This window comes from Ipomoea triloba, chromosome 14 (assembly GCF_003576645.1).
Source record: "Ipomoea triloba cultivar NCNSP0323 chromosome 14, ASM357664v1".
NCBI lineage: Eukaryota > Viridiplantae > Streptophyta > Magnoliopsida > Solanales > Convolvulaceae > Ipomoea > Ipomoea triloba.
In genome coordinates, this window is record NC_044929.1 from 1,939,876 (window position 1) to 1,951,190 (window position 11,315).

Here is an 11,315-nt window from a genome sequence, read left to right on the forward strand (position 1 = left end):
CCCATAAACCCAATGGTTTGAGAACACACCTTGTAAGAATTCAATTTGAGTGAAATTTCTCTCTTTTCTTTGCATGAGAAGTGCATTGAAGTTTAGGTTGTTTGTGAGAAGCATTCAATCTTGGTAGGCTAGTGAGAAGCTAGTTTATCCCTTTATCTTGTTCTTTATATTCACACACATATCCAAAAACCCAAAAAGAATACTATTACTCATATTATATAGCTAATTTTATTTTTGTATCTTAATTCTAGTGCTAGATTCCTAATACTCTAATTCTTAGCCTTGCTTAATAATCTAAGGGTTGAGAGTATTATTTGTTAGTTTGGTGAGGCATTTGTAGAGTTGGGATCTCAAAATTCAAGAGTCTACAAGGTAAGATCCTCTTTTGGACACGAAAGGTTCTTGAGTGATTCCTTGAGTGTGCACTTATTGCGGGAAGCAATCCGTGTACGCATCAAGTTTGGTCAAAAACAAGTCGAAAACGAGTCCGCGTCGCGCGGACTCGCGATTGGCCGCAGCTGCGGACGCACAGCGGACGCGTGCGTCCGAGCCGCGTCCGCACGTTCGGTAAATGGCGCCGAAACTGGGCGCCCACGGACGCGCGTCCGTGTCCGCGTCCGGCCTTTCGGCTGTGATGCCGTAACTCTGGGCGTCGATGGACGCGCGTCCAAGGCCGCGTCCACCCAAATCTGCCAGAAATTTCAGCTTGGCGCAGTCCGAAAGATTGAGCCGGTAAAGATAGTTCCCGAACTCTTTTTCACTTGAAATTTTTATGGTAGAACCCCAACTTATAGTACTTGATGTCCATAAAAAGTTTTGGTCATTTTGATCCGCGAATAAACACAGAAAATTCCATTTTTGCCTTTGGCAGTGTGCTGTCCAGAGTTTCTCTCTCTGGACCAGTTTTGGAAAGAAATTCGAAAACCGTACTTATACTACTCCGATCATTATGAAATTTTATATGCGGGTCCTACACTTATAGAACTACATGTCTAAAAAAAATAGGATCAAAATACCTTACCAAGTTTTCCCAATAAATCTTGGAAGTTACTGCCAGAATCTATCCTGATTTCTTTTCACTATTTTCACAAGTATAAGTCTATATGGGCATAAATACAACATATACATGCATAAATTAGCTATGAACATGTATACAAAAATTACGAAAAATCCAAAGTGTGGTTTCTTGAGTCAACTAGTAGATCTACAAACTTAACACATAATTTTCACATAAAATTCCTGGGCACATAATTTACTAGCATTTGATCACCTTCAAGTGACTAAACCAACTTAAGGGATTCCTTACCTCCCAAGAAGATTTTTTTTAAACCGTAGAAAGATGGTGATCTTCTCCTTCAAACTTTTCACCGAAGATCCTAAACAAAATCACCATAACAACAATATTTTCATGAACCTTAAGTTTAAGCTTAAGTTCTAGGAGGGATTTAACCGAACAAACCAAAGTTCTTACCTACAATAGAGCACTTTGAGTTGAAGAGATAGCTAGGGAGTTCTTGGATCACAAAGTTAGAAGACTAAGATTTTCCTTCTTCTTTCTTTCCTTTGTATTTTCGAAAATGGGAGAGGGAATGGGAGAGATGAGAGAGAGATGATGTGAGTTTGGCTTGAGAATTAAATAACAAGTGCAACATTCCCATACCTATATGACATGCCATTAATGATCCAATCCAAGTGGGGATTTTGAGTGCCACATGTCAACTCCCTATGGTGCCTCCTTGAAGATCTTAATTTATTTTGCCAGTTTGGGTTTAAATCAGATGAAAGTTCGGAGGATTATAGCTTAATTCGGGAAAATCCTAACACCAAAATTATCCTAAAAATAATCCCGTCGATAATCACTAAAATTGAGAATTTTTCGGTATCTCGCGAAATATAGGTACAAAGTCCGTAACAATTTTACCCCTTACAGTCCGTTTAAAATTTCACTTGGACTAACGAGACGTTCAGGCTTAATCGTATCATACTTAATAATCTAATCTCTAGAAAATTCAAACCGTATATTCATCCTTAAAAATCTTTACGGTTCGAGACCGGTACGTAAATCGTAACTTATCAATAACTTTCCTTACAAAAAAAAATCCTCTTGAAGTAACGAGAGACCATCTCGTAAATATCGTAGCTTAAAAAAATATTTTTCGAACTCTAAATTTATCGGAATAGGCGAGGGGTTACAGTGTAAATGTTGGAGGAATTGAGTCTGAAATGAGACAAACTAATAAGTTAACTTATGACTTATTAGTGTAAATTTTATTCAAATCTTATGTATTTCTCAACATCACTGGTTAATATGGAGCGACATAAACATTTACTTGAAGTTAGGGTGAGCTTAATAATTATTATAATAAAAACAAGTTCTACCTCTTGGACCTCTTGAGGTGGGATAATTCCTAAGTCACTTATGGTCCTTTACAAAAATTTTACTACATTTTTTCCTTCACATTATTCTCTATGGGTATGGGGATGGGGAATATGGCGTGGGGTGGAAAATCGAGTTCTTGGGTGGGGAATATACCCCTTTGCATATTCTCAATCCCTTCCCCGCCTTCATCTCCCGTTTCAAGACGAAAAAATGTTCATTGTCTCTAGTTATAAATGAATAAATGGCCTTCGTATCTAGTTAAAATAGATTTTTTTCCTCTCTAGTAGGAAACAAAGGCGAGGGACGGGGGATTGGGTTTTTTCCGTTTTTTTTTTTTTTTTTTTTTTTTTCTTAGGGTGTGTTTGGTTACCCGGAAATGATTTTTGGAAATCATTTTCCGGACTTTTGGTGTTTGGCAACATCCGGAAAATGTGGTCAACAGAAAACATTTTCCGTTGACCGCGGAAAATGAGCTCATTTTTTCGGAAAATGACTTCCGGACAAAAAATTCGGAAGTCATTTTTCGGAAACGGAAAATGGCTTCGTGCGACTTTTTTTTTTTTTTTTTTTTTGTAAAAAAAAGTAAAATGTATTTCTAATTTCTAATAAATATTATTAGTTTATATAGTTTTTATATTTTAAATAAAATATTAAAAATATATAATTATACATTTCTACTCATTTTTCGGAAAATGAACCAAAAATACACACAGACAATTTTCCAGAGTACATCCAAACACCGAAAATGAACTCATTTTCTGGACAATGACTCATTTTCCATAAAACATTTTTCAGAAGTTATTTTTTTGCTTTCCAAACACACCCTTAATTAAAAAATTGTTTTTAAAATTATGTAAAAAATTATTTTTAAATAAGTTAATTTCCCCATCAACAAGAACTGAGATAATATCTCAATTTTGATTTAATTACATAAAATTTACTTGCAAAAAAATTAATTACATTTTTTAAAAGTTTAAATGACCAAAATCCAAATAATATTTTGGTTTATAGTTGAGTGAGTGGTTTTACTATTCCTATAATCCTATTTCCAAAGTGAACTTCCAGGTTAAAAAAAAAAAAAAAAGGAAAAAAAAAGTGAACTTCCAGAACACTTAACGAAGGACAATATCGTAAATTTCAGAGGAAACCACGAGAATGACGATAGATAATTAACGCGACGCAGAAATCAGACAAAGCTTTTCTTCTTCTTCTTCTTCATTTTTTCGTACTCTCAACACTCGCTTTGCTCCACTTTCCCCTTCATCGGAGTTTGCATTAAAGTCCATAGCCTTTCCACTCTGTACTACTCTCTACTGGAATCTAATCTTACCCAGATTCATTCATTCTGTCCTTCATTAATTCCTCGGAAACCCCAGATTCGAATTTTTTAGGGTTTCTTCAATTTCTGCATGAACTTAAGATCTGACAGCCTCTAAATCGCGCTTGAGGGTTTTCCCGATGTTTACGCCGCAGAAGAAGTCGTGGTCGGCCTTGTCGAATACGGGCAAGGGCAAGGGCAAGGCGGTTGCGTTCGTCGACGGTCCTGCTGCTCCTCCGCCGCCGCCGGTGGCGCTTCTGAGTGAAAATGGGGGCAGGGGAGTTCGGGATGTGGAGAACATGGAGGATTGGAGGAGGTTTAAGGAGGCTGGGTTGCTCGACGAGGCTGCTATGGAGAGGCGGGACCGTGAAGCGTTGCTTGAGAAGGCTGAGAGGCTCGAGAGAGAGGTGAGGGATTCTGATTCTAGGGCTTTTCAATTGCGTGTTTCGAAAGCATGACATATCACTTATTTTGCTTAAAAAATTGTTTAATTGGGTGTTTTTAGTGGTTTGTGCTTTTGTGTTTGAAATATGAGTTCTTATTCTTGTTAATTAAATAAAAAGCCTTAATTCAACTACCAGAAAGTTCCCAAGTGCATGACTTCAGGTGTATAAATGTTTGGGACATTTTGCTATTACTCTAGCTGATCAGGAATCTTGAGTTCCTTATTGCACTTTGGAAATTCCAAAATTATGTGGACTTCTTAGGTAACAGACTCCAAGGGCACCTGAAAAGGATTCGAATTCTTTGTTTCTATTTATTTGCTATTTTCCATGCCTTGATGTTGAATTCATTTGTGAAAACCATGTTTGTGTGCATCAATTTGATCTAAATAGGCAGCTGGGATGTACTGACTTTTTGTGGAGCTCTCTTACCTTTAGGACTAGATACTGGCAACTTTTGGGAGAAGTTATAGATCGTGCTGCAAAGGAAGTGAGTTTCTAGAATATGATAAAGAAAAGTAACAATTTGGATTGTGCTGAGCCCTAATTCTTAGATAGGCCTCTATATAAGCCAGAAGTGTTGAACATTTTGGTGAGAAGCACTGAAGCAGTGATCCAGGTGTCATTTTTTCACAGTTTGAGTCATTGTCCTAATCATAATTGCAATTACCGGAAAAAATAATCTATGACAAAACCTTTGATATCTAGAAGAAAGTCAACATCAAATATAACCCTACAAACGACACAGCAAATTTAGTGTTCCCTGTGTGTCGTTTTAGTGTGAAATTCAAAGAACTATAATGCTGTTCTAACTTCTAATGGTTATGAATGAGACCTGAATTTTAGATTTATTGGTTTGCAGCTTTCTCCTGAAAACGATTACATAATATTGTCTTGACATGTCTTGAATTTGTTGAAAGTTAATACTGAGATGTTAGATGTTATTACTTAATATGTATTAATTTCATTGTTGTTACTGTATGCACTCTATCATTTTGGCTCTTGGACTATCTGGAGTTGTCATGACATGCTAATTTTTGGAATTTATTTTGTACCAGCTTTTTGATTATCAATACAATATGGGACTGCTGCTAATTGAGAAAAAGGAGTGGACTTCCAAGTATGATGAACTTGAAGATGCACTTGCAGAAGCCCGGGAAATTGTAAAACGTGAAAAGACAGCTCATTTAATTGCAATAACTGAAGTTGAGAAGCGGGAGGACAAGTTAAGAAATGCTTTGAGCTATGAGAAGCAATGTGTGGCTGATGTAAGATATCTTATTTAACAATGCATTAATACTTGATAATTAGTGTGTGTGCACGGTGCATCCGTGCTTTTGTCTTATTTTGTTTTGGGCTATGTGAAGCAATGTGTAACTGATGTAAGAAATCTGATATGGCAATACCTTATCACATGATAATTATGTTTTGTTGTCTTTTTTTTAAATCACTTAATTTATGTTAGCTCCCTGCAAATTTTGATATGGAGCATGAATAAACTTTTCTAATCCATTGATGTTTATAAAATCTAAACTATCTTACATGTTTTTCCGATCATGTGAATATTGTATAGTAGCACACTTTTGGTTTATATTTTGAAGTTTAAACACTTGGAGATAAAATAGTTGGATCCAATACTCATGGTTGCTAATCGATTGAAATTCTTCCAATTAAGGTCTCTTTGGGAGTTTGGGCAATGGAGATAAAGAAAGTAATTGAATGATTTGCAGTTGTTCGTACTTGTTGTGTTATAGCAGTTCTATTAGGTATACAGCGTATTTATTAGAAAATAAAATATGAAATGGTTCTTAGTGATAAAGCATTGATTTTGGAATTGATATTTTATTTATATAGCTTGAGAAGGCTCTGCGAGAAACACGTACAGAATATGGACAACTTAAGCTTGCATCTGAGGTAAAAGTTGCAGATGCAAGTGCTTTACAAGCTGGAATTCAGGATAGATCTCTTGAAGTGCGAGAAAAGTTGCATGTTGCTGATGCCAAGCTTGCAGAAGCAAGTAGAAAAAATTTGGAGCTTGACATGAAATTGCATGAGCTTGAGGCCCGTGAAAGTGTCCTGAGGAGGGAGCGACTATCCTTTAATACAGAGTCAGATTCTGTCTTCACTAATTATTTGTTCTTACATTTTTTTTTAAATTATAAATCTGACATCTATCTAGTGTTCTTGTAATTAAGTTACATTATATTCCTCTTGAATTGCTAGGCGAGAGGCACATGAAGCAACTTTTTCCAAGCACAAAGAAGACATGCGGGAGTGGGAGAGGAAACTTCAAGAAAGGGAAGAAAGACTGTGTGATAGTCGGAGGACCCTTAATGAGAGAGAAGATAAGGCAAATGAACTTGAAAGGATTGCCAAGCTGAAAGAAAAGAAACTTGAAGAAGAACAGAAGAAATTAGATGTCGCTAAGTTGGCCATAAATGAAAGAGAAGTTGATATCAACAACAGGCTAGAGAAGCTAATTGTAAATGAGAAAGTGAGTATTAATCTACACTTTCTAATTAAAAGGTTGTGCAATACGTTTTGATTGCAACTCCCATCTTTTCTTTATTTGGGTGCAGGAGGCAGAGAATCTTAGAAAGAACATGGAGATGAAGGAGAAGGAATTGAATGGCCTAACAGAGAAGCTAAGCAAGAGAGAAAGAGTGAGTTCATAATTATTTAGATAAAGATTTCAGTGTTTTAACTACTGCAAACTCTCCCCTACTTGAAAGTTTCATGATATTAATAGATTTTTTCTATTCACAGCTTGAATTGATTGTTTCTCTATGCTTTGTTTATTATACTGATGCTTAAATTTCTTTACAGGTTGAGATCCAAAAGCTTGTTGATCAAAAAAGACATTCTCTTGATGCTGAAATGCAGAAGTTTGAGAAGGAACTGGAGGATAAAAGAAAGCTTTTTGATGAGGAGATGAAAACAAAGGCTGAAGGATTGGAGAGAAAGGAGATGGAACTCAATCATTTGGAGGATAAAATTAAGAAACAGGAGCTAGCACTGGAAAAAAAGTCAGAAAGAGTCAAAGAGAGAGAGAAAGACATGGATAATAAGTCAAAAGCAGTGAAAGAGAAGGAGAGGACAGTGAAGGCTGAGGAGAAAAGGCTGGAATTGATAAAGAAAGAGATATCTTCTGATAAAGAGAGTTTGCTAGTTCTCAAGGATGAGCTTGAAAAGATGAAGAGTGATATCAATCAGAAGGAAACGCACATTCGTGAAGAAACTGAAAAGCTTAGAATTACTGAGGCAGAGAGGTCAGAGCATCTTCGTCTGCAAGCAGAACTGAAACAGGCAATTGAGAGGTGCAGGATTGAACAGGAAACGCTTTTGAAGGAAGGTGAGGAGCTGAAACAAGACAAAAAGAAATTTGAGTATGAGTGGGAAGCACTAGATGAGAAAAGAGCTGCTGTAGCTAAAGAATTGGAAAATGTCAGAGAAGAGAAGGAGATGCTTGAAAAATTACAGCATGATGAAGATGAAAGATTAAGAAACAAGAAGACAACCACAGAGGAGTACATAAAGAGAGAGTTAGAAGCCATTAAAATAGAGAAGGAATCATTTGCTGCAATGATGAGGCAAGAGAAGTTAATGTTATCTGAAAAAGCTGAGAATGACTATAATCAACTCCTCCATGGTTTTGAGGCTCGAAGAAAAGACCTTGAGACTGATTTGCACAATAAACAAGAGGAAATGGAGAGGATTTTGCAGGAAAAGAATAGAGCATTTGAGGAGGAGAAAGAGAAAGAACTTAGCAAACTCAATTACTTGAAGGATGTAGTAAATAAGGAAAGGGAAGAAGTGAGATCTGAAAGGCTCAAGTTAGAAAAAGAAAAGCAAGAAATCTCTTCTAACAAAAACAAACTGGAAGAGCATCAGCTTGAAATGCGCAAGGACATCAATGAGCTTGCTGTTGTCAGCAAGAAACTCAAGCATCAACGGGAACATTTTGTAAAGGAGAGGGGCCAATTTCTTGCATTTGTTGAAAGGATAAAGAATTGTGATCACTGTGGAGAAGTAATAAGAAATTACACTCTCTCTGATGTTCATTTGGTGGAAATAGAGAATAGTGAAGCTTCTCCCCTTTCGGTGCCGGGAGATGAAATTTTGGAAAAGGTTGCTTCCTATGTAGAAAAGTCTCCAACTGCAGAGGAGCAAAAGTTATCAGACTCTGGTGGTCGGGTTTCTTGGCTCCGCAAATGCACCTCAAAAATATTTAAGTTGTCTCCTAACAAAAAAACTCAATATTTGGAGTCAACTTCATATGCAGTCGAAGAGAATCAGCAGCATAGCAGTAATGTTGGTGTAGAGATTAGAGATTCAGAGGGACCCAGCACTCGACAACCGGCATCAGTGAAGATCATTGAAGATGCAAAGGAACATGCAGACGATATGAACAACATAGACAACAAGAGACAAGAAGTACCTGAGGAGTCACAGCAATCTGACATAAGTGTTAGACGCACCCGTCGTGGTAGAAAAGCTAATGATGGAATACGTAGGACGCGCTCTGTGAAGGCAGTGGTTGAAGATGCTGCTGTGATTCTCGGTAAGACGTCAGAATCGCTGCAACCACACGATAATCATTCCAAGGATGTGGTTGAAGTAAGTCGTGCGGACTCTAGTACTGCCACAACACGGAGGAAGAGGACTCGTGGGCAGAACTCTAAATTGACAGGGGCTGAACTGGACGCTGATGATAGTGAGGGACACTCTGAAAGTGTTACAACAGGGGGTCGACGGAAGAGGCGTCAAACAACTGCTCCGGCTGCAAATAATACAGGAGAAATGCGCTATAATTTGAGACACAGGACGTAAGTTTGTGCTCATTATTATATTGTCTAAAGCTGTTAAAGGCATACTCATGTTTGAGCAGTTATACAAATCTCAATGTGTTGAGTACATAGGCTTTTCTTTTCATTTTTCATAGTTTTTTCTTTCCATTTTCTCTTTAATGCTTCCTTTCAATATATTAACATAGTAATAGTGATACACACATTGCATCATTCCTGCATTAGGTCTATTTATATTTTATGGTGCTATATGCTTCCTTGGGAGATTGGCATATGCTCAGTCTTGCAGGTGCAGGCAGTCTAGTCTTTTCATGCAGGAGCTTTGACCTCTAGGATTTCATCAATTCATGAAGATTAAGTATGATGGGAAAATCAAGATCATAAAAGGGATTTTCACTATTTCCCTACAAATGATTTGGGATAGTTTTGGTTCTTTCCTTGTATATTTAGAAGTATAATATTAAGAAACTATCTTTAGTAGTAACTAGTAAGTAGTAAGTACTAGTTTGTAGTTTGTTTCTTTTCTAGATTAAGTATTCTTTAATAATTCCTAGGAGGATTAGGACTAATGCGCTTGTAACCCTTGGCATAATCATTCAATTTTCAATAAATTTTATTCTTTTAGGAGCTACTTCTCTTTCTGTATTCTTATTATGTCCCTAACTGCAGCTGTTACTGGATTTTGGTGTGACCTATGTTTTGGAATGTTCTTTGTGAAAATAGTAAATAGTTGGGTTAATGGGAATATAGTGAGACAAGTATATTATGGCCTTATAGTGATCCTTCTAAGATTTGGTTCTCTTTTAAGAAAGCAAGGAATATGTAAATTTTTTCTGTATGGGTAAGTTTTAAGGCTAATGTATGGCTTGCCTTGTATAGGAATTGGGGATCATAATGTTTTGATTTATAATATTAATGGCTACTGATTGCTAGATATAGGTGGTCTTTCCCCATATGTGAAGTCTTGCATTTTTTTTTTCCATTTATAATTGAAAATGAAGTTTATGATTCTCATTTGGAATTTGGTCACCCTAAATTATGTTGTTTCAATATTCAGCCCAGGAACGACGGTTGGTAAAGCTTCAGTTGGTAGTGGGAGAACAGGTGTAGATGAGCGCAGCAACAACAATCGTGGAGTTTCAGGGAATGTAGAAGTTCCTCCTGCTCGAGCACCAGAAGTTGCTGGTGAGAATGGCCATCCAACTACTTCGGTCCAGGTTGCCAAATCCAAAGTTGTCGAAACTGAAATTGTCTCCTCCAGTAGGGGTGTAGTGGTAATTTTCTCTCTTGGGTATCTGCTCTTGTTTATTGTTTTCAACTGCATCATTGAGCTCTGTCAATTCACTTTACTTTATGGCGTTTATGCAGTTGAAAGCACCAGAAGATGGCAATGAAAATGATGCCAATACGGCGAAATTAGTTGAAAAAACCAACATGAGTGAGGAGGTAGATGGTACTCCAGAGTGCAACGAGGAAGATGAGTACGAGAGCACATTGCATGCTGATGAAGGGAACGATGGTGCCAGTGATGACGAGAAAGACAATGACAGTGATGGAGAGGACGATGACAACTCAGATGATCCTGGTCAAAAGTCAATTGGTAAAAAGCTGTGGACATTCTTCACCTCATGATCGTTGGTTGTTCGGGTTAGTTCAATGTTGAGGGATAACTCTCTCCTTGTACACCCTTTTCTTGTACCATGCATCATAGTTTAGACTACTGTACACTTTATTCAATGGAGGAAATCGCATGTTCATTTGACAAGGCAAAACCTTGGCGTTTTAGATTCGAGTAGGTGGGGATCTGTTGCTAATTTTTTTTTTTTACCCCAGATCCGTGTAGTGTTTTGTGCTTTAATGGTCTTGTTCATGAAGGTCCAATGTTTTCAAGCATCATTCTTTTCTATTGGCACAGAACTGTAAGCCTTTCTGCCCACATATAAAAGCTATATTAGAGACAGGAGATCAGTGTCGTTTTCAGTGGCTTTCAAGACTATCTTTATCTTCTCCTCTTCTTTATTGTTATTTTAAAGCTGTCATTTGCAGCAAGGCTATGGATGTTATTGTTAACCAAGAATAATATTTGTCAAATTCTATGTATGTTAACCAAGTCTTTAATTGTACTTTCCTAGAGAAATGTCAAAATCCTATGAATGTCAGCTTGGTTATACTCTTCTACTCTTCTAGTAGGGAAACAGGAACTTTAATTAGCTCTAGCCTCTAGTTTGAGATTAGAAGTAAAATAATGCTAGTTTGAAATTTATGTCCTTGAAGTAAATGTATTGTCTATTTTTTTTCAACAGGGTGGTGGTTAAGTGGAAGGGATTCACTCCATCCCAAGCCAAATGTTAAGGGATCGATATTTGGCT

General features: G+C 37.1%; 1 protein-coding gene across 1 annotated transcript; it reads left to right on the forward strand.

Annotated features, from left to right (window-relative positions):
* Nucleotides 1-3,581: 3,581 nt before the first annotated feature.
* On the forward strand, nt 3,582-11,069 carry LOC116003590 (protein CROWDED NUCLEI 1-like). The gene is made up of 8 exons (XM_031243487.1): nt 3,582-4,105; nt 5,200-5,409; nt 5,996-6,249; nt 6,365-6,635; nt 6,721-6,804; nt 6,968-8,967; nt 10,004-10,220; nt 10,315-11,069. The coding sequence occupies exons 1-8, from the start codon at nt 3,839-3,841 to the stop codon at nt 10,576-10,578; spliced, it is 3,567 nt and encodes a 1,188-aa protein (XP_031099347.1). The 5' UTR covers nt 3,582-3,838; the 3' UTR covers nt 10,579-11,069.
* The last annotated feature ends 246 nt before the right edge of the window (nt 11,070-11,315 follow it).

Excerpts from the sequence above, each read along its gene's own strand:
- LOC116003590 (XM_031243487.1), top strand. The coding sequence starts at position 3,839 with ATGTTTACGCCGCAGAAGAAGTCGTGGTCGGCCTTGTCGAATACGGGC. Across the intron at positions 6,636-6,720 it reads AGCTAATTGTAAATGAGAAA|GAGGCAGAGAATCTTAGAAA; the intron begins GTGAGTATTAAT and ends ATTTGGGTGCAG. Across the intron at positions 8,968-10,003 it reads TATAATTTGAGACACAGGAC|CCCAGGAACGACGGTTGGTA; the intron begins GTAAGTTTGTGC and ends TTCAATATTCAG.